Source organism: Vigna umbellata, chromosome 2, assembly GCF_029865625.1.
Source record: "Vigna umbellata cultivar VRB3 chromosome 2, Vumbellata_1.0, whole genome shotgun sequence".
NCBI lineage: Eukaryota > Viridiplantae > Streptophyta > Magnoliopsida > Fabales > Fabaceae > Vigna > Vigna umbellata.
In genome coordinates, this window is record NC_142166.1 from 15153058 (window position 1) to 15177345 (window position 24288).

A 24288-nucleotide genomic window follows, 5' to 3' on the forward strand; every position below is an offset into this window, starting at 1 on the left:
CACAACAACAAACAAGAAATTTTTAATGTTATTTTATTTACTTATTTATGTTATATGTTTTATGATAATATTAATATCGTTTGGATCAAGGTTGAGTATGCTCATTAGAGCTTGAAAAGAGTATTGTGGAGCAATATGAGAGACCTTTATTCGTGTGGGATGATATCCATAATGTCATCATCCTCTAACATAACAAGATAAAGGCACCACTTGAAAAAAGTCTTAATCTTATGAGTAAAGCTTTTAAAGGAAGCAAATATAAAAGACTTCTTGGACGCGTATCGAGATATGCTTTAGGACAAAAATAACTTTATTTAAAAATCTCAAGTCTATTCCCTGTCATCTATCTAATCTATCATGCCTCAACACCATTGGCAACATTATTTGCTCACATATAACACATTATACGATCATCGTCGATAATTTCATTCATAACACACATACACAAACACGTATGAGGTAAGCTACTGATAAAACAATCATAATAATAATAAGATATAAACACACTGAATATATCAACCATAAATCACCCTATACCTAATGGTAATAACAATAATATTCCTAATCCTCTAGCATGACAAATTAATCACAATGAATTACTTAGTTCTCGATCCTCGATCCTTGTTCTTCAATCCTCGATCCTTGATTCCTTGTCCCTTAATGTCATTACTAACATCTCACACATAGACCCTTGGTCTATCCACTCACTAACACCTATGTTAACTACTTACTTTAACCATTATAGTAACACCACTATGAACATAGCATCACTGAAGCATCTCTATTACCATGATCATCATCATAGATACACCACCATCATGACTATCCTAGTCATGAACAACATCATGAGCATCACCGTACCATAAAAACCATAGTGGAAAAAGTCAATCTCACTCATGTACCTTACGTCACTCGCTTGTAGCCGCTCCTATAGACATATATGTATATTCTCCTACAAATATGCTTGAGCAGTCTCATGCCAATCAACCTCGTACTGAGGTACACCCTAACACTCACTCATGCTCCAATCTCAAATAAGTCAAACCTGACCCTAAACTTAACCACTAATCTCATTCCCTAATTGTCATCACGTTCAAGTTTGATACACACTCATTCTTCATCAAAACACATGTTTTCAATAAAAATACATTGGGATAATCGATTATCACTAATAATCGATTATTCCTGAAACATTCATAATTACCAAAAACTACACTGTGATAATCAATTATCACTTATGATAATCAATTATTTTAGTGGTTATGCATAACCAATTTCCATAATTCATCACTTATGAAAGGATAATTAATTATCATCCCAGATAATCAATTATTCTCAAAACAATACTCAAAACCAATGCGGAAATAATCAATAATGACTAATTATAATTGATTATTGCCGAATCGAAACACATCTTGGACAAAATTCAAGTGTTCAAACTCACATACAATAACCCTAGATCATAAGCAAACATACCCAATACAACATGCATTCATATCCATACACCTTTGTGAACATACCCTAATACATACATTACATAAATTGAATCATCCAAAATCCATCATTATGCAGATTATAACCCAACAAACCAATTATTTTACATATGATTATCATATTATCTTTATAAAATATATTTGTATGGTAAAATCCAAGCATCATAACTTTGTTTTCCCTTAGCATCAATACCTATTATGGGATAACCCAACAAAAACATACATACTTTCATAGGGAAAATCGAACATAAAACATGATATAAACCCTACTATCATGCATAACATACTCTCATACATGCACATGCATCAATAGAACGTTACCTTTCAAGATAATCAAGAACAAACCTTATTCATCATACAAACAACAAGAAAACAAACCAAGGTAAATTTCCCCATACCTTGGTCAATACTAAGGGTTTAAGTACAACTCCAAAACACCACAAATTTTCCTTTGCACTAAGGGTTTCTGCTGCTCTTTCTCTTATCCCCCAACATCTTTGATTTAGAGTTTCTAGGATTTCTAAACACAAATTACCACCTTTTTCTCTATATCTTAATATTTTTAAATCAATCCAGCTCTATCTCTAATATTTTCTCACTTATTATAATATATTTTAAAAACCAAATCTATCTAAATCTTTATTCTCCTTATCTCACGATCCACTCTTTATCTTTTATTTTATTTTATTTTATTCACACTTTTACTTCTCACACTCCCTTATTTAATTCCTACACCAATTAAATAAAGGTAAAAGACCATTTTGCCCCTAAGCAAAATACAAATAAAACAAAGGTATGCCTTAATTCCCTTTCTCCATAGAATTGAACCCATACCCATTCAATCCTAAACCACCCTTCCAACAAAAAAACCAACACATCATATTGGTAATATCACACTCACACACAAATCACCAATTTAATAACATATCAATCATGTGTTGCACTTTATCTATAATAACATTAAATAATTAGCATAACAATTATAATTCTAAGCAACATCTAAACGTTAAACCCAATTACCAAAGAATAATCCTCAAGTCTCAAAATCACATTATTCCCTAATTACTACATTCTAGAAAAAAATCAAAATAAAATTGTAAATCGAAATTTGAAAATATATATTAACTATAGGCCTCGGTTCGCGATTAAATCGAGACATAAATGGCCTATGACATCGGTTAAAATGGAACCGAGGTAGTAGAGGTTGACAAAATGGAATTAGAACGTTCAAAATTAGAGGTTGTCAGTTTTTGGCATTATATACTGCCTCTGTTGGCTAGAGAACCGAGGCAGTAAACTTATTTCGAAAAAGTTATCAATGTTTTTTGCCTTGGTTAGTCAGAGAACCGAGGTAGTAGGCCTATTTGGAAAAAGCTATACGGGTTTTTTGCCTCAGTTGGTCAAAGAACCGAGGCAGTAAGTCTATTTCGAAAAAGCTGTAAGGGTTTTTTAACACTACAAGAAAAATGGTTATTACCCACTGATAATTATATACGGATTTTGATTCGTATGTAAAATAGATATTATATACGGATATTATATACGGATCCTGAAAAGGGAGTTATATACGTATATGAAATTCGTATGAACTTTTTGTGCGTGGTGGCGGGAGAGTTTTATAAGGAAAAGATCCATATGTAAGCGCTATAATCCGTTTGTGAGTAAAAGCAAGTGTTATCTTATTGTAAATTTCTTTTTTTTTTAAATTGGAATTAGATTTTATTAATTCGAAGCTTGTCTGGTAAAACCACTTTTCTACCGATTAAAACCCTTTCTACCATTTGTTCTTCGATTTCCACTGATTAAACCTCCATTTGTGTCGTTTAAACACTTTTGTACCGATCAATCTTGCGTTTGAACCGATTAATCAGTTCATATTAAGTTTCTCCCCATTTTTAGGGTTCCTTCGGTCCAAATTAAGGTTCTTCCTCCATTTTGGAGTTTTCACCCAATCGTTCTGGCTTTTATTCGTTCGTTTAGGGTTTTCTAACATTTTCTTTCGTTCATTCGTTTCGCTCTCGAGTTCGTCTCATTATTCCATTGTGTTTGCTCAGCAAGGAAGCTTCGAAGGAGTTCGAGTCGAGTCGGCGTCGCTCTATTGGTCATCTCCTTTGAGGCTCTTCCGTCAAGTGGCCGCAAAATCAATCACACCTGACGGCGTTTCGGCGCTCCTTGGAGCCTGCTATTCTTTTGAAACCCAAAGAAGAGGCTGGATTGAAGACTCAAGGTGCTGCTGGGATTGTTTTGAAGCAAAAGCAGGAAGTGGTGACAGAATCTGCTGTGGAGATTCTAAACGATCAACATAAGTGAGTAGTATTCTTGTGTTCTCGTTTCATTTCAAATCGTTCTGAGATTTAATGGTTTTTCATTTTGATTTTTTTTTAAATTTTTCCCTCTTTTATTTTAGTTCGGCTCCTGCTGCACGCTTGGCAATGACGCGTAGGGTGCGTCCTCTCGTTTCGTTGAATCCTTATCAGGGTAATTGTTTCAGTTGTAGCTACCTTTTCTATTTTGTTTGAAATTTTAAAATTGCTCATACTTATTATTAGAATTATTATACTAATCCATGTTGAACTAATCAAACTGAATTAATTTATTATTACAATTTAGGAGTTAATTTCTTATTACAATTTCCTATACATTTTTTATAACTAGATAGATTATCTTTATTTCTCTTATAAACCCTGCACTTTTAACTAGATAATATTATGACTCTTTCTATAACTTGGTTTCTCATTATCTCTTTGATAGGTAATTTCATTGGATTTAACATTAGCTATTAAACTATTCATCAATACAAGAGTTGAAGATTCTCGGTTTGGGGTTTAGAGCCACCACATTGATGATAAATGGCTAGTTGATGGAGCTTCAAACATTGGTGGAGCAATTGTATAAGTAGTTTAGTTTACTACTATGTAAAAGATAGTCAGTTCTTATTATTTGATAATTTGATACTATTTTTTGTTAATTTGACAGTTGTGTTTGACATTTATCAAATATATAAAACTTCTAATTATTGGATGTAAAAATGGGATTATTTAATTTTTTTTTATAAAGCCATAAAGTTACATACGAATTTTTCTGTATGGATATTTCTGTATGTAAGTATATTGATAAGTTATATACGGATAAATCTGTATATAACTTATATACGGATTTATCCGTATATATCTTATATACGGATTTATCCGTATATAATTTACATATGGATAAATACGTATTATATACGGATAAATTCGTATATAACTTAACTACAACAGTTTTATATAGAAATTTTTGCACGTATATAAGTCGTATGTAACCAAGTGTTACATATGGATTTTGGGCCTTATATATGGATTTTGGCTGTATGTAATTCAATTTTTCTTGTAGTTGTCTCGGTTGGTCAGAGAACCGAGGCAGTAGGCCTATTTTGAAAAAGTTGTCAGGTGAAAAGTCTGATTTTTACATTGGGTTAGGAGGATTTTTTGCCTCCGTTGGTCAAAGAACCGAGACAGTATACTCCTTTAGGCATCGGTTCACATTGAACCGAGGGATATAGTGTCGCCAAAATTACGAAATATCCAACGTGTTTTTATACGCTCCAGTTTTTTTGAAACCGAAGCATAATGTGCAAGTTAAAAAGTTGTTTATTTACTAGTGATTATTCCAAAGAAAATCTTAGCACAAATTTACTCAAAATCTAAGGACATAAAGAAAAAAGATAACCAAATACTAGTACATGCTTAACCAAGTTGAGATTATTACTCTTATTAAGGGGTTAACAATAATGATGACAAAATCAGAAGATGATAAATAATCTTTAGAATAAATAAAAACTTTCTTTATTTGAAAACTTGATCCATTAAAAATGGTCTATAACACATAAGCTATTAAAGATTGTGGCCAGATTCTAAAAGAAAGGAGCTAAATGAAATAAAATATAGAAGAAAGACAAACTATTTTAAAAAATCAAGAAGAAAAGAAAAAGAAGATGGGAGTTGGAGATGATGACTTGGTAAAAATTCAACTTAAACATTAAAGTAAAATATAAAAAAAAAATCATTAATAGTAAGGATAATTGATTACTATTATAGGTATGTAAACATTCAAACCCTAAATATGATGAAAAACAACATCTTTGCTTCTAACTAGTGAGTGGTAATGTAGATTAACCCAGTTTGTTTAGGCTTAACCCGCACTTGGCCCGCAATATGCAGGCTAGGTTGACCATTGGAATAAAATACATAGGTTGAAAATACTAGCCCACCCCATATTGGAATTAGGTGCATACTCATAAGTTGGCTTGCATACTTGACTTGAACTTCTTTTTCTCAACTAATGAAAAATTTCATACTTCTAAATGAAGTGATTGAAATTTTTTCACCTGTATATAGTGGTTGAGCAATTTTCGCAATTTTCATATCTAGTTCAACAATTTTAGCAAAATGAAGTGATTGAAACTTTATACTATTACATTCTCATCAAACTTAATAGTCATACATGTTATTATGACTGTTATGTGAGTGTGTTATTGCAAGATGAGAAGAGATTATAATGACGAACTCTGTGTTGTGCTTCGCGAGAGCGAAAGAAAAACACAAAAGATGAACGAGAAATAAAACAAATAGTAAGTGAGTGAGACGCGTTTTGAAAAAAATAATTAAGATTTTAGATAGTTTACGGGTCATCAGATTAATTCATCTCATCTCATTGTAGACATGTACAAACAAATTATACAGATTCAACTTATGCGGACCAACAGACTAAAAGAACCTTACTTGTCTCAAATCCAGAGTGAACCACCCCCACATTGTCATTCCTACTTCTAACTTAGCTAGAAGTACACGCTTTTAATATACCCAATTAATGAAAATCACTTAGGTTAAACAAAAGTTAAATTAATTTGCTGGTGAACTCTTTGAAACTATATACTTAAATTTTGTCCTTAAACTTTTACTTTCCTATATTGATTTTAAAATTTGTTCAACGCCGCTGAAATCGGTTTACTAACACTTCCTCCTCCAAGATAAAATAAATATTGGAGGAAAATTTTGATGGCATTGAATTAGTATGATGTAAAAATTTACTATAATCACTTAAAACTACAAATTTCAGCTACATTAATAGATAGGTACCACCCACACACAGCTATTTTCTTTTAGAAAAGGTAATATTCTTTTGAAGTGTTTGGGATGAAATGAGAAAACTTTATAAATCATTAAAAACCAGAAAACTATTATTCATAGTTTATTCTCTCTCTCTTTCTTTCTTAACTAACTAGTATGGAGGTTGGAACCAAAATAAAATTTGAAGAGAAACAGGTAAGAGAGATTATTGAGAGTTGTGCAGAATATTAAAAGGGTTGTTCCCTTTAACTCTCACTCACTGCCAGTGCATATGCCAGCCAGTTCAGAAATATATATTTTTCTTTCCAAACTCCATTAAAACACTTCTGCCACCACCTTCCTTTCACAAACCTTCTCACTCAGATCTCTCCTTCACACACCAAATAGCTACCTGCTTTCACCTTTTCAATTTTTCTATGTAAGAATCACTCAGCGTTCACATTGTGTACTCAAAGTTCATTCATCACCAACAACTACAGCATTTTATCACTGGTTCCATCAAGATTATTTCATCAGAACATAGTTGCAGTTAAAGAGTTGATATCCAACAACAATGCAAGACGCAATTGGGATTCCAGCTTGCTTCTCTTCGGCTTTGAAATCAAGTGATGATCACACAACCGTGACCCGTTCAGGCCAGAGCGTGCACATGTCCGTCTACAGAACAAAGATTGCTGACCACTGCCGCTTGATCACCGTCACATGGTGTAAAAACTTGATGCTCCATGGCCTCTCAGTCTCAGTGGAAGGCCCAGAGGGGGAGGCACAGTACAGCTGCAAGGTCGAGCTCAAACCATGGTACTTTTGGAGAAAACAAGGTTCCAAGCGGTTCCTCGTACACGGTAACAAAGCCGTTGACGTTTTCTGGGACCTTAAGGCTGCGAAATTCAACGGCGAGACGGAACCAACCTCGGAGTACTACGTTGCAGTGGTGTGCGAGCAAGAGGTGGTACTCCTGGTGGGTGATTTGAGGAAAGAAGCGTACAGAAGAACCGGGTGCAGACCAGCACTGATTGACCCGATTCTGATTTCGAAAAAAGAGCACATCTTTGGGAAGAGAAAGTTCTCGACAAGAGCGAAGTTTGAGGAGAAGGGTAGGTGCCATGAGATCTCAATCGAGTGCAAGAACAAAAGCGACATCGGAGGGGAATCGCCGTCAAGTGGGGTTCAAGTTCAGCCAGAGATGGAGATAAGATTGGACGGGCACGTGATGATCCACGTGAAGCACTTGCAGTGGAAGTTCAGAGGGAACGAATCAATTCATCTGAACAAGATGAGAGTGGAAGTGTATTGGGATGTGCACGATTGGCTCTTTAGTCCTGGTTTGAAACACGCTTTGTTCATTTTTAAACCTGTTTTATCATCCATGTTGTCCATGTCTGTGTCATCATCGTCGTCAACATCCACACCATTATCGACTCAAACGGGGAGTTCTGGATCCTTGGAGGGGTTCAGTGTGAACGAATCATCGGAATTTTTCTTGTTTCTATATGCTTGGAAGGTTGAGTAAAAAAATGGTGAGTATATGGAAATGTTGATGAAGATTGAGATTGGTGTGAGAGTTGTGTGAGAGAGAGAGAGAAGGGTGGTGGGGCCAGAGAGAGAGAGAGAGTGAGGGATCTTGGGGAGTTAGTTACAGCTGGGGTTGAACAATTGTGCATAATGGACAAAAGGGATTGAATCACAGACACATGCCCAATAATTCTGCATGCGTCCACGTCTATCTACATCTGTCATCTACTGTTTTCGAATTTCTCTCTCTTCGTCTCATCTTGAGAACAGAGCTATGTATATGAAATATGCAATATGCTTCTTTTTTTATTAAATTGTAAAGGTTATATATATAACATAAATATAGACAATAGATTATTGAAGTGGATGTCTGTATTGGCCATGAAAAGCTATTGCATGTGACTCACTTTCCGTGAAGAATGGGTGTTTGGTGATGATGTAGACTTTTACACACCAAGGAAAACCTTACTATTAATCTATTGGTTCATATTAGATTTAGAGTTTCTCTTCGTCACTCTTTTATTATTATTATTATTATTATTATTATTATTATTATTATTATTATATATATATATATATAAGGAGTTTGTTAACACGTACGTCTATTTTTTAGTCGGTACATTTTAGTAATGTGTACCAGATTTTAGTAGACAAAAATACCCTTATATATCATGGATTTTAAGTTTTAAGGTTAAGAGTATTTTAATAATTTTCATTCTCAAAACTAAAAAAAAAAATTAACAAACCCCATATATATATATATATATATATATATATATATATATATATATATATATATATATATATATATATATATATATATATATATATATATATATATATATATATATCATTTTTTGAAAATGTTTATCAAAATGTTCATAATTACGTTGATAAATAAACTAAACATATATCTCTTAATTAATAGCAAAATAAATAATCCTAATAATAATATTTAAATATTTTTTAAGTTGATGCATACAAATTTTGAATGTCTAACTTGTTAAAAAAACTCAAATTATGTGTTTTTTAAGACTAATGTAAAAAATGTATGTTAATTATATCTTAATACGAACATATAAGAGACAAATGGTACCAATCATCACCTTATTACGAAAAATTGACAATTAATTTTAATATATTTTTTTTTCACGAAAAATTATATTATGAGCAATATGTAATGTTGACTATCACAATATAATTACATCTCTTTAGAATTATTAACTCCGAACTCATCAAGTAACTTTTTGAGTAATTTTAACTCATGTAATCATTGTCATAGATCGATATTCACTCTTTCCAGAAGAGTGAGAAACAATTGATTGTTTCTTCGTTTTCTAAAATACTAGACAAAGACCAAGAAGCATTATCCAACCAATCAAAGAATTTGAATCACACCATCCTTGTAATTGTAGTTTACTTTTAGACCATAGTAAAATACCTTGTTTTAGTTTCTTCAAATATCTAATAACCTTTAAGGTTGCCTCCGAATGCTCTTTACGAGGTTTCTGCATAAATTGAGATAATATGTAGATAGAATAAGCAAGATCAGGTCGAGTCACAGACAAATAAATTAATCATCCAATTAGTCTTCTATAGAGTTTTAGGTCTTGAAGAATTGTACCAGAAGCCAACGCTAGTTTATGGTGTTGTTCTAATGAAAAATCCACAACATTGACACCTAATAAACCTGTGTCTTCGATGATTTCCAATACATATTTTCTCTGACAAAGCAAAACCCAGGGATTACAGGCTACCTCCAATCCCAAAAAATATTTTAAGACTCCCAAGTCCTTCACATGAAAGCAAGAACCTAGGTAAGCTTAAAATTTGTCATCAAAGTTAAAATATTGTTACCTACAATAATTAAATCATCCACATAGGCTAGCATACAAAGTTGTATATCTCCCTTGTTCAATATAAATAATGAGTGATCTGAATAAGATTGGCCAAGACCATAATGCTTCAATGTCGTAATGAACATAACAAACCAACAACTTGTTTTAATCCATACAATGACCTTTTCAACTTGCAAACCAACTTTGGGTCGATGTTTTTAAAACCTAAAGGAATTTTCATGTACACCTCTTCAACTAAATCAATATAAAGAAACACCTTATATACATCCATTTGATGAACTTCCCATTTTTTAATTGTTGCCAATGGCAAGAAGGTACATACAATCACCATTTTTGCCACCAAAGAAAAAGTTTCATCATAGTTTATGTCCTATATTTGATGATGTTCAAATATAAAAATTCTTGCTTTCAAATGTTATATCTTCCCATATGAGTGATATTTTATTTTGTATAATCATTTACTTCTAAGATCTTTTTTTCTGGGCAACATTTTCTATAGAACCCATGTCTCGTTATTTTTCAAGGCTCGTCAACCATTGTTGCATACCGACTAGAATTTTTTACATTTTTCGTAAAATTTTTAGGTTCTTTCACTATTGTTAGAGCTACAACAAAATTTTGATGTCTAGCAATAAATCGTACATTATTTACAAAGTTAGTACTAAATTAAGGAGTACATGAGGTATGTTGTTGAGCACATGAACATTATGAGGATTTTACTTTTCTAAGAACATGAGTGGCAAAATCCTTATATTTTGTCAATAAAATTTTATTTCTCATCCCCCCTCCAATTTTTGTCTCCATATTTTTTTCTTGTACCACAATAACATCATCTTCATCAACATATTGTGGAGACACTACCTCATCATCCACACCACTCATACTTTCTCTTTCATTTCCACTACACTTTACATACAATCCCATTGAAGTTGTGATTGTTCTTCTTCTTGCAAGGCCACAAATGCACCCCCTTTATGAGTGATACATCATAAGTATCCCACCCAATACCATTATCAACATATTCAATATCAAAAGGAAATTTATGTTTGTAAAATTTCACATCTCTAAAGATAAAGTATTCACGAGATTCCAAATCATACAATTTCCATCCATTTTGTTGTACCCCCACAAAATTAGACTTTCGACTTCTACTAGCAAATTTATCTTCATCACGACATTGATGTGCACATAGCATAAGCAAACAAAAACTTTCATATTATTAAACTTGTGTGGTTCACCATATAATTTTTGACAAGGTGTCAAATAATTAAGCACATTAGATGGTGTGAAATTAATTAAATGAAATGTTGTTAATACACATTCACCCCAAAACTACATTGGTAAAATTACATTGAAATCTGAGTGCCCATGTCACATTTATAATATGTTGATGTTTTCTTTCCACTCTCCTAATTTTTTTGTGGAGTACTCACACAAGATGTCTCAAACACAATTCCATTCTTTAATTAAAAATCACGTAGATAGTTAAATTCGATATTGTTGTCACTCCATACTCTTTATTTATTATTTTTATATCAAATTGTATATCAACTAAGACAATAAAGTGCATAAAGATAAACATAACTTCGGTTTTATTCCATCACAAATAAATTCAAACTGAGCGGGAATAACTATCAACAATTGTTAAGTAATAATGCATGCCCACTAGATGGAGTGTGATACGGTCTCCATAAATAATAATGAACTAATTCAAGCAAACTATTTGTAGTATGCTCACTTAGTGAAAAATGACATATATCACAAGTTTTAGTATTATTGCTTCTACTAAACTGACTCACATGAGGAAGGAACTTTAACACCTTTTCTAATAGATGACTTAACATTTTATGTCACAGATTAATTGACGAATCCCTGTCAAATGTTAATGCATGTATCTTTGAAATACTAAAAAAATATAAAGTATCAACTTAAATAAATAATAAATATTTAAATTATTCAAGCATGTATTTGAAAATTCATATTATAAAATAAATAATTATAATTAAAGATGATAACAAAACTAGTAAAAAATTAATAAAGAATTATCATTAATTAATTACGAGTCGATCCATCTTCTGTTTAACCTGCTGAGTAATAAAAATTTTACCACAATTAAAAAACTGATTTATTTTCCAAATGTATTAAAAATCCATTTTTAACATTTTTTTATTATTATTGAATGAAGGTTTAGTTGATCATAAGTTGTGGTTAAAAGGTGAGAGATGGACTCGGATCAGACATCGGAAGATGGGTTGATTGTGATCCTAAAATGATCTGAAGGGTTTCCATTTAAATGGTTGACAAATTACTGCAATTTCGCGTCTTCCAAAAATTAGATTTTTCCAAATCACTTTTCCTTTTACTAACATTGTGACTGATCTTATTAATCCTTGCTAAAGGGTAAGCTTATCATTATCAAATCGGTCATCAAATTTATGGCACGCCTTTTAATGCCTTTTATTACCTTTTTCGGAAATATCACCCAATAATTTCCGTAATATATTAAATATATTTTATGTAGTTTTTTCTTTTTAAAAAAATCTTAGGCTGTGTTCGTTTGGAGTGATTTAGAGGAGATGATTTGGGGGAGATGATTTGAATGGATTTGAAGTTAATTTTTTTGTTGTTTTTTTGAGTGGATTTGTGGGTAATTGAGAGTGGATTTGGAAGTAAAGTTTGTGAGAATTAGTGTAGAATTTGATTGATGTGATAGATTTTAAAAATTAGTTTAATTGATAAAAATTAAAGATTACCAAAATACCCCTAGTTATAAAAGTAATATAAAATGTTATTTATAAATGTTATATTTAATTGTAAAAATGTTTATAAAGAAAAACAATTATGAATAATTCATAAAATTAATGTTTAAAAATTAAAAAAACTAAATAATCAATTTTTTTTAATAAATTAGAAAACTAAATAATCAATTTATTAAAAATAAATTAGAAAATATAATAATCAATTTATTAAAAATAAATTAGAAAATATAATAATCAATTTATTAAAAATAAATTAGAAAATATAATAATCAATTTATTAAAAATAAATTAGAAAATATAATAATCAATTTATTAAAAATAAATTAGAAAATATAATAATCAATTTATTTTTAATAAATTAAAAAATATAATATACCTAATTTTATTAATATTTAAATAATTATAGAAAAAACTTGAAAAAAAAATAAATAGGAAATCGCGTAACCGTTTACGCGAACGCGTAACCGGTTACGCGTTTCCACCAATCTCGTGCGTTTCTTAACCGAGGGCACACACGACATTTCCCTCACAATCCGCGCAAATCTCTTCGCAACCGCGGGTGACTGAACAGTGCAACCATCCCGCATTTCACCGCAAATCCGTTCGCGTATTTCACTCCAACCGAACGCATAACGAGCTTAATTCATCGCTCGTAAAATTGTGTGAACAGTTAAATCGCTTCAAACGAACACACCCTTAGTCGTCTTTATTTTTAAAGCAATCCAACTGGCTTCTGATTTTATCCTAAATTTGATTATCTTTTTAAAAACAGCATCTATTATATTTTTCTCTTTTATTTATTGATTATTGAAAAGCAAGATAGACTTACTTTTTGAGTTTTTTTCTTTTTATAAGCACTTACTTTTTGAGTAAACTATTGTTATAGGAACTACACAAATTTGAAGTTGTGCTGAAGCTCTTTTCAGCAATGCTCATAGTTGCTCTTTTTGGGATTCTCTCCAATCATTTTAAGTTGATTTTGAACTTATTGGGTGCTTTTCAGATATCACACTCCATTGAAATTACCCTCATGTCAAGTTGCAACGTTGTTTCTCTTTAACTAATATTTTTTCGCTTTAGAGATTAAATAGTAAATTTAGATAAAATTATTCTAGATAAAATTAAATATTTATAAATAGTTCAAAAATATTTAATAACGAATGATAAGATTTATTAAAAGGTGACATGATAACCTAGCCGATCTTATAGAAAAGGTGAATTTTAAATCCAGATTTAAAAGTATTTTTAATTTATATTGTTGTAATAATAATTTAATATTTTTTATTTTTAATTTGATGTGTTTTTTATATCTTTTTAAAAACCTAATACATTTATTTTTATTAAACTAATATTAGCATTATTGAAATGTGAACTGATGCTAACAGCTAATTTAAAAAAAAGTTAAGTATTAATTCTTAAATTATGTGTTTAGAATTCGTGTCCTCAAATATTTATGCATTTTGTTTTTAAAATTTTATAAATTTTTTTTGTTTCAGAATAATATTTAAGTTAAAATATGTCAAAATAATATAAACAATTCAAAAATTATCTTAAAATACATTTGATGATCAAAATGTATTTGAGAGAGACAAATTTATGTCAAAATTTTAAAACTAAAACCATATTTAAATAAAAAAGTTATATTAAATTCCTTCCAAAAATATAAAATCAAATAAATAAAATATATAAATAAACAGTGAATCATCGTTTTAAATTTAAAAATAAAAAGTTATTAAACGATAAATTTAAGTGATAATTTTTTTTAATGATATTTAATTTTATAAAGTAAAATAAAAGCATAAGCTGGACAAAAGTTAAATGAAAAGTAATTTATTATTGAAAATGTGCAGAAATCAAATGAAAATTTGTATATTAACGTCATGAGAAAAGGACAGTTGATTGGAACATCTGAGATAAGACGGAAACAAAACAATGGGATAAAACCGAAGTTAAAATCAATTATGTTGCACAAACTTTAACATAATGAAGAAAACGACCGATATGATATGAGATATAAGGATAGAAAAAAAGAAATTGGGATAATGAAAAGAAAAATAAATATATGAAAAATGCAGAGAATTAGAAAATAGAGATGAAAGAGGAAAACTAAGAAAAAAAAACTGAAATAAATTAAATAAAATGGAAAGAAGAAGAAAAATTAAACACAAAAGAAAAAAGGACTTCGAGTACGAGAAATTCAGAATACTCAAAAAAGGGAAACAAGAGTTGAAAAGAGCAAATTACCGGTAACACAAACCAATATTTAAATTATTGTTTGAAAAAAAAAAGAGCTTATATTTAATGCACCATAATGTTAATATCTCCGTAGCACTTTTTGTGGTCCTGCTATAGGTAGTAATTATCTTGGTCTCAAGATATTTGTGAGTAAAAAATGATGACAAAAGAAAAGAGCTAACGATTATTTGTAATATTTATATAAACTATCATATTATATTATTTATCTACTAATCGACGTTTGAAAATGCCTTTCAATAATTTTGTGTGAATTGAGTTGATTTTTAAATGTCTTTTCAACGTCGGTTGAGGTTATGGTTGAGCTTTTAAAAATTTTCCTAATGTAAGATATAAACCTTTTTCTTTTCTATACTTTTGTTTGTAAATTGACATTGTTGTTTATTCCTCGTCGTCATTACGTGGTTTATGTTGTTGTCTTTGTCATGTTTACTACTTTTATTGTTGTTCATGGAACTTTTTCCTCATTTTTGCTTATTCATTCACGTCTTTGGCACTACCTTATTGCCACTGTCTTTGGCCTCTCACATGGTTACTTTACCCATTTCTAGTTTTCCTTCGCCATCTCTCGTCGTTCAGGTAGGTATGTCGATTATTTTCTACCTAACGTGCCAATGACTTTTTTTTTATATTATGAGAAAATTTCAACACTTTATTTTTATGAGATGCTTAAATTCAACAAAGTTTAAAGCATAAAACATTGAGAAAAACTGTGTTTGATAGATGTTGTGTAAATTATGAACATACATGTTTTTTCTAGACAACAGAACTCCATGCAGATTTATGCTACATTTAATAGTGAATGTCCTCATCATCCATCATCAAGGGCTTTTGCACCAAACTAGGCATATTTGTCTAGAATATTATGTAAATGGACAAATTTTGACCAAATACGAAGTCGTGGGGCCAAAACGACTTCAAAAGAAGAAGTTGTGGGCAAAATGTATTATGTAGCTTCATCATACTACAAATAGAATGAAAATGTGAGTTTTATCGAGTATCACCAACTCATTTTAAAGTTCCAATTTTATTTTTCCTTTACCATTCTCAAGTTCATCCCATTTCTAACAATTGGTTTATTTAATCTAATTTAACAACTTGTAACTCATCATGACATTTACCAGAGGAACACACAACATTTACAATAAACGTCAGATTTGAAAAAATTGATGAATTGAAATAACTTCTCTTCAAGTAGCAACCAAAGTAAGTTATAATCTATGAGCAAAACAATGCACACATAATAAGCATAAGTATTATCATTAAGAAATCATGTTGGCAATCATTCCATTCTCCCCTCATATTACTAGCACCTCGGTATCCTTGGTCGCAAATATTACATCAAGATTATTCCTAGAGAGGATGAAGCTTGATTCCTCTTCTATAGTGGTCACTATCATATTTTTAGCATGCACAATGTCAATAATTTGTTCTTTTATATTACCAACCTTATCTATAAATCTCAAAACAATACTCATTTGCTCTTCTATATTCATCACGTGCTTCATCAACAATTTAGAATCTCCAATTTCTTTTCTTATATAACTTCTTACTTTTCTAAAAAAAAATATGCAAAATTTCTTTATGAATATGATCAAAAGTATATTTGCATTATATATGGAGCATTTTCTAACATAACTTGTACCACTTTATATAGAAGTTTAATCATCTCAAGAAAGTTACATTTATTACTTGACTCTAGTGTTGTCTCGTGAACTCTGAATGCATAAGCTTGAAATGCTAGCCAAAGAATTATATTAACAAAGGTTTTCAACCGAAAACAATTCTTGTGTTGATTGGGCTTTTTTGAGTTTATGTTTTTACTCTCTTTTGCTTGTTCATGGCTTTTGACCTCTCTTCGATCACCAGTACATCTGACTCGTCCATATATATTAACTATGTCAATGTGCATTTATTTATTGATAAGTTAGATGATACTAATTATACGTGGACATCGGATGTTAAACTTTGGTTTAAGAGTTAGGGGTATCTTGATCATATTAATCAAAACGTGACAACTATTGATTTCGCTACGGTTACCCATTGGTTGAAAATTGATGCTTAGTTATGCATTGTTATCAAGGGTGCCCTTCATTCCTCTTTAAAACAAATTTTTCCTTCCTACTAAACATGTTTTGAAATCTCGAAAGATGCCAAATTATTATACAACAATGATACTCAACATCTTTATGGTGTTTGTCATGATCTTCTCAATGTTGTTGCTCCTTAACATCAAGACTCTATGGTTTATTATATGGGTAAAATTCATGCTTTTTTCATGAATTTAATGAATTATTTTCTCACGCCTCTACTCCTTCCCAAGAAATAGAGCATCAATCAAAGTTATCCATGCTACTATCATTGCACGACCTTGAGTATTCTCATATTCGTGATCATATTTTGCGTTCACCTGTTGTTTCCACTTTGAGTTCTACTTGTTCCACTCTTTTGCGTGTACCTAGTAAACCCATCAATGATACACATGTTTCCTCTATGTTGGCATCTCAACATCATGATCACAATCACTCTCGTAAACTTAGAAAAGGACATCTCAAGTGTAACCATTGTGGCAAGCTAGATCACACGATTGATAGGTGTTATGCATTACATGGTTCCCCTCCTAGATCTGTTATTATTGTTCTGACTGCTCCTCCCTCACAATCACTTATTAGGGATCCTCTTTCATTCGATAACCTTCTAGTTTCACTACATCTGTAGCACACACAAGTACATCTTTTGGTTGTTTTAGTCCATCCTCGTCTCTTGGCCCTTAGGTTCTTGACTCAGGAGCCACAGATCACAATAATACTAAAAAATCTTTGTTTTTCTCTTTATTCTCTCTGAATCCTTTGCCTTCTGTCATAATGGCTGATAAATCTAGAGTTTTAGCTTATGGTGTTAGGAATGTTAACATTTTTCCTTTTTTATCCATTGATAACAGCTTGCTCCTAGTATCGCCAAATTGTAACAGCTTGTTCCTAGCTTATCCAAGTTATCCAATTTGGTCTATGAGTCGTGTCAATTTGGAAAACATATTCGTAGTTCCTTTCCTTATATTGTCTCACAACGTGCTTTGTCTCCTTTATCCTTAGTCCATTCTGACATTTGGGGACCTAGTTGTGCTAAGTCTAATTTAAGTTTTCACTATTTCGTTCCTTTTATTAATGATTATTCCATATGCACTTAGCTAATTTTAATGAAAAATCGTTATGATTTATTGCATCTTTTTCAAACCTTTTATAATGAAATTAAAACTCAGTTTTCTATTCAAACTTTGCGTAGTGATAATGGTTGTGAATATCTTTCCTACTCTTTTCAACAATTTATTGCTTCTCATGATATTCTTCATCAAACTTCATGTGCTTATACACCTAAAAAAAATGGGGTAGCTGAACGCAAAAATAGACATCTTATTGAAATAACTCGTACTCTTTTAATTCATGGTAATATTCCTCAATATTTTTGGAGTGATGTTGTTCTTACTGCATGTTATCTCATTAATCGCATGCCCTCTTCTTTTTTAGATAATAAAATACCTTATTATATTTTATTTCCTCATGAACCCCTTTACCCCTTACCTCTAAAAGTTTTTGTGACTACATGTTTTGTTCATAATTTTAGTCCTAGTCTTCATAAGTTAGCTCCTGGATCACACAAATGTGTTTTTAGGCTTTACTAAATCAAAGAAAGGATACAACTATTTTTCTCTTTCTCTTAATCACTATTTCATATATGCAAATGTCACCTTAAAGGAGTCTTTGTTTTATTTTTTTATGATTATTATTCTTCTGATATGTCTCCTTCTAATACTATCAATATTCATGTTGTTTGTGCTCCTCCAATTGTGCCTAGTTTACCAGGAGTTTCTCAACAACCATTAAGTAACCAAATTTAAGTGCCAACTACCTTGTTTCCTCTGGCTCCGACAATTGAGTCTACCCTTCCTATTGCCCTCCGAAAACGTATATGTTCTATTCGTAATCCCTCTCCACATTATATTGTTTTATGTTATCATAGATTGTCTTCACCTTTTTATACCTGCCTTTCGTCTATTTCTTCTGTGACCATCCCAAAATCTGTTATTGATGTCTTAGCCCATTCTGGTTGGCATCAAGCCATGCTAGATGAACTAAGTGCTTTTCAAAATAGCGGAACTTGGGAGTTTGTCCCATTACCGTTTGGAAAATTTGTTGTTGGTTGCAAATGAGTTTTTGTTATCAAAGTTGGTCCGGATGGAACTATTGATCGCCTCAAAGCTCGTCTTGTGGCCAAAGGTAACACACAAATTTTTGGGTTGGATTATGAAGATACTTTTTCTCTAGTGACAAAGATGACATTTATAACCATGGTGGCTATTCAACAATGGTCTCTTTAGCAACTGGATGTCAAAAATGCATTCCTTAACGGAGATTTGCAAGAAGAGATTTATATTGAGCAACCTCTAGGATTTGTTGCTTAGATGAGAGTCTTCTAGGTTGGTATGTCGTCTTCGTAAATCCTTATACGGCCTAAAATAATCTCTTAAGGTCTAGTTTGGAAAATTTAATAATGTTGTTCAACAATTTGGTATGACTCGGTGTGAGGCAGATCATTGAGTCTTTTACCGTCACTCGAGTGTTGGATGTGTTTGCTTGATAGTATATGTTGATGACAGTGTTCTTACAGGAAGTGATAATCATGGCATCTTAGATGAAACAACATCTTTGCAACCATTTTCAGACCAAAGATCTTGGCAAACTTAGATATTTCTTAGGTACTAAGGTGACACAATCCAATGATGGTATTGTTATATCTTAAAGGAAATATGCATTGGATATTTTGGAGGAAACTAGGTTGATGAATTCAAAACCTGTTGACACACCCATGGATCCTAATACTAAACTTCTACCGAAACAGGGGGAGCCTATGTTAGACCCCAAGAAATATAGAAGACTAGTTGAAAGATATAATTATCTTCCAATTACTCATCCTGACATTTCCTTTGCATTTAGTGTGGTAAACCAATTCCTTAATTCACCGTGTGAAGATCATTGGAATGCAGTTATTCGTATATTAAAGTACATTAAAGGATCTCTTGGAAAATGATTGTTATATGGTTCTAATAACCATACAAGAGTGGTTTGTTATTCTGATGCTAATTGGGCAGGATCTCCATCTGATAGACGGTCTACATCCGAATATTGTGCTCCATTAGTGATAACTTGATCTCTTGGAAAAACAAGAAACAAAGTCTTGTGGCAAGATCTAGTGGAGAACCAGAATATAGAGCTATGGCCTCAGCCACTTATGAGTTTGTTTCGCTTAAGCAATTGCTTAGAGAGTTACAATTTGGAGATGTCACTTAAATGACGTTTATATGTGACAATCAAGCTGCTCTTCATATTAGTTATAATCCTGTCTTTCATGAGAGGACCAAACACATTGATATTGTCTGTCATTTCATTCAAGAGATTGTATATGAAGATATTAAGATTGAGTTCGTCAATTCAAGTGATAAGATAGCAAATATTTTCCCTAAGTCTTTACGGAAACTGAGAATTGATTATATTTGTAACAAGCTTGGTACATACAGTTTTATACACTAGCTTGGTACATACATTGTTAGAACCCTTAATGAGCTTACAAAGACAATTTATTGCTTAAGGAAAGAATTTGAGATGAAGGATCTTGGAAGGACAACTTTTTTTAGGATTACAAATTGAACATTTAAATAGAGGTGTTTTTTTATACAAGATGGTTATATAATGAAGGTGCTTAAAAGGTTTTATATGGACAATAGTCACTTCAATTATGAACTCCAATGGTTGAGAAGTAGTTAGATGTTGATAAAGAATCTTTTAGACCTAAAAAAAGATGAAGAACTTCTGGATCTAGGTGTACCATATCTAAGTGTTATAGGAGCATTGATGTATCGTGCTAATTATACCTGAACTGATATAATATTTGTTGTAAAAAATTTTAGCAAGATATAGTTCTTCACCTACAAAAAGACATTGGGCTAAAGTAAAACCTATACTTCATTATCCTAAGGATACTATGAATATAAACTTATTTTATCCACATTATTCAAAATCATATTTAATGGAGAGACACAAGTTATTTATCATACTTTCACAATGGTCGATCAAAAATAGGATATTTGTTCACATATGGTGCCACAACAATTTCATGGTGATATGTGAAATTAAGCACAATAGCAACATCGTCAAATCATGTAGAAATTTTAGCATTACACGAGACAAGTTGTGAATGTGTTTAGTTAAAGTCTATAATTTAACATGTGTGACAAACTTGTGATATATCCTCAGAAAAAATGAAATCAACAACCATATACGAAGACAATAGTGCATGTATTGTTCAATTGAAACAATGGTATATTAAAGGAAACAAAACAAAACAAAACATATTATTCCAAAATTATTTTTCACTCATGATCTTCAAAGAAATTGTGATATAGAAATCCAAAAGATTTGTTCATGTGAAAACTAGCAAATTCATTTATAAGTCTTTGCCAAAGAGAATTTTTGAGCAATTGATTCACAAGATTGGACTCCCTCATCTTATTGATGTGAGTTTACACGAGAGGATAAATAGAATATATTATGAACAATATTGTATTGATGAAAAAGAATGATGTATTTTTTCTTTCTTTCCCTAAGTTTTTATTCCAAAGAGGTTTTTCTGATGGGACACATATTCTTTCATCAATGAATGAAGAGTAAAGAAGAAATGTTATAAATTGTCAATTCATTTTCTATACTCACTCGTATTAATTATTCTTTATAAGATCTAATTATTTGTATTTGTAACCCTTAAATTATATATTTTGGGTTGCATTATCTATAAACATGATTACAAGATATAAAAAGAATTAGTATTCATTCTCTCTTATCTCTTTTCTTTTTTTTTTCTTCTCTCTTTATCAGTTTTATATTTTATAACAAAAACCATAATTTAAATTTAACTAAAATTGAGAACCTAAAGTCATATCTAACTATAAATTTATTTAGAAATTTATAGTTAGAATTGTGTGAAAGCTAAGTAGTCGTAATGGAACGAAAGGTCCAGAATGAGTTTCATTCATAATATTTTAAACAAAACTTTGTCCCTTTTAATCCAACCACCGAACAAAATGGTTTCCCGACAAAAGAAAAACTCAATAATATATAACAAAATGAAATACATATATAAAAAATATATTTAATTAGGAAACATTTTTTAATTTTAATTATGAAAATCTTAGAGTATTTTTTTTAATATTTATAATAAAAATAGTAAAAGTACAAGTTTTTTCACTATTTCCTGTTTAAAACTTTATAAATAGAAAATAAATCAAACTCTACAAAATAAAATTAAAAAGTTTCCTGCAAATAAATAGAACAAGGTTTTCTTGCCTTACGTTTGATTTTTGTGAGCATTTGAAATTGTATGATCATGGTACCATAATTTAATTACAAATCATTGTTAGCATAGTTTTTAAAGTATTTATTATAAATGTCAATAAATTTATCATAAGTTGTAGTGAGTGATTCGTGTAAAATTGTTTTATTATGTGAGTATATAACATATACTTTTTCTTCAATTAATTATAATTAAAGTATGTGACAAATTTCATATTCGAATTAGTATATCATCGTGTCTACTTGTGTCAAGATTGAAGCATTCATAAGTGCTTTGTTCATTATTCTCATGTATGCTTATTTCTCTTTTGCATGCCTTTCATTTATTCTTTTATCTCCTAACTTCTTTACTATTTCTCTGTTTGGTGTTATTTTAGAACATAAATTGAGAAGTTTGATTAAGCTATATTGTATTTGTAGATAATAATAGATTGATTGTATTTTTAGGAGCTACTTATTCGTAGTTATGACTTAGCTATTTTCAACTTATCCTTGTCAAAATATATAGTCGACCTAACTAAGTACATTTTTAGCCAAATATGACCTAATTAAGTATATTTTCAACCATATATTTACTTGTATTCATTGTATATTCTTGGCCCTTAATTGATATATAATTTAGAATAATCCAGCTCTATTAGTTACATAAACTCGAGTAGCTGAATTAAGGGTCCAAAACTAATTAGTTTAACTTATAGAGTAAATTATCGGCTAAATAATCCCTTAGTACTAAAATCACAATACATTATGTAACTTATTGTAAATAAATTAATAAATAGTTAGTTCACTAATATAATATAAAATTGCAGTATTAGTACAAATATTTTAGTTTTAATAATTTTATTTAAATTTCGTTAATAGTTAATATAATTGAACAAGTGTTTGATCTATGAATGTTATTAAAGACTAAACGTGTATTTAACTAGTTTAAAAATAAACGAAATTCAAACAAAAATTAACATAACTAAATTTTTTGTATCAAGATTACAATTTGTTTAATTTTTCTCATTATAGAAAAATGAAATATATCAGTTCGTATCGTGCTTAATTAACATATTATTTATCTTAAATTAAAAAAAAGTTCATATAAAAAATCAAATAATTAAATCCCTCCGTCACCATGTTTGTCTTAAGAGTGACCAACAAGTTCGTATTTCATCGATTCCAAAGAAATCCAAAATAAATTTAAACATACGGGATTAGATTGGATAAACAAATAATAATATTAAATAAATAAATTGAGTAAAATGACCGCAAATTTAAATTTTATAAATATCCAAATTTATATTTTATTATTTATAAATTCCTAAATATATTTAAAATTTTAGTAATAAGTTTGAAAGATTATAATTCAGTATAATAATTATTACTAAAATTATATGTGTCATTTTTTTTAAGTTAAGGATTCAATATATTTATACCATTTATTTAAAATAAAATAATTTTTTTATCAAAAAATTTAATTCAATATGAATTTATAATTAAAATATTCGATCAAATTAATCCAAAATCCAAATCTGCTTAATTCGATAAGTTAAATAATCGAATATAATTTTTAAAATATTAAATTTGAATTATATTAGATTTGTTATATTGGATTCGAATCTCATCCAATTATAATGTGTTCAACCTCTTTATACACCCTAAGATACCCTTAGCATGCTCAAGGATCAGATTCACTGCATCATGTTACTAATTTTCATTCCCTTCTAAACGTCAATCATGTTACAAGTCAATTAAAACTAGTTTCTGTCCAAAAGAATGTAGAAAACAAAACTAGTTTTAACATAGGTCATTTGATCTTGCTGCCTCCTAAGGTGTTGCCGAAAATGTAAAAGTATACTTGTATTTCCAAGCTAAATATTAATTTCCCTATATAAGCTAGAATAGAACAAGACCATAGG

At 30.4% G+C, this 24288-nt stretch overlaps 1 protein-coding gene across 1 annotated transcript; it reads left to right on the plus strand.

The window, feature by feature from the left end:
- Positions 1–6675: 6675 nt before the first annotated feature.
- Positions 6676–8475, plus strand: LOC124824374 (uncharacterized). The gene has a single exon (XM_047296803.2). The coding sequence runs from the start codon at positions 7155–7157 to the stop codon at positions 8109–8111; it is 957 nt and encodes a 318-aa protein (XP_047152759.1). The 5' UTR covers positions 6676–7154; the 3' UTR covers positions 8112–8475.
- The last annotated feature ends 15813 nt before the right edge of the window (positions 8476–24288 follow it).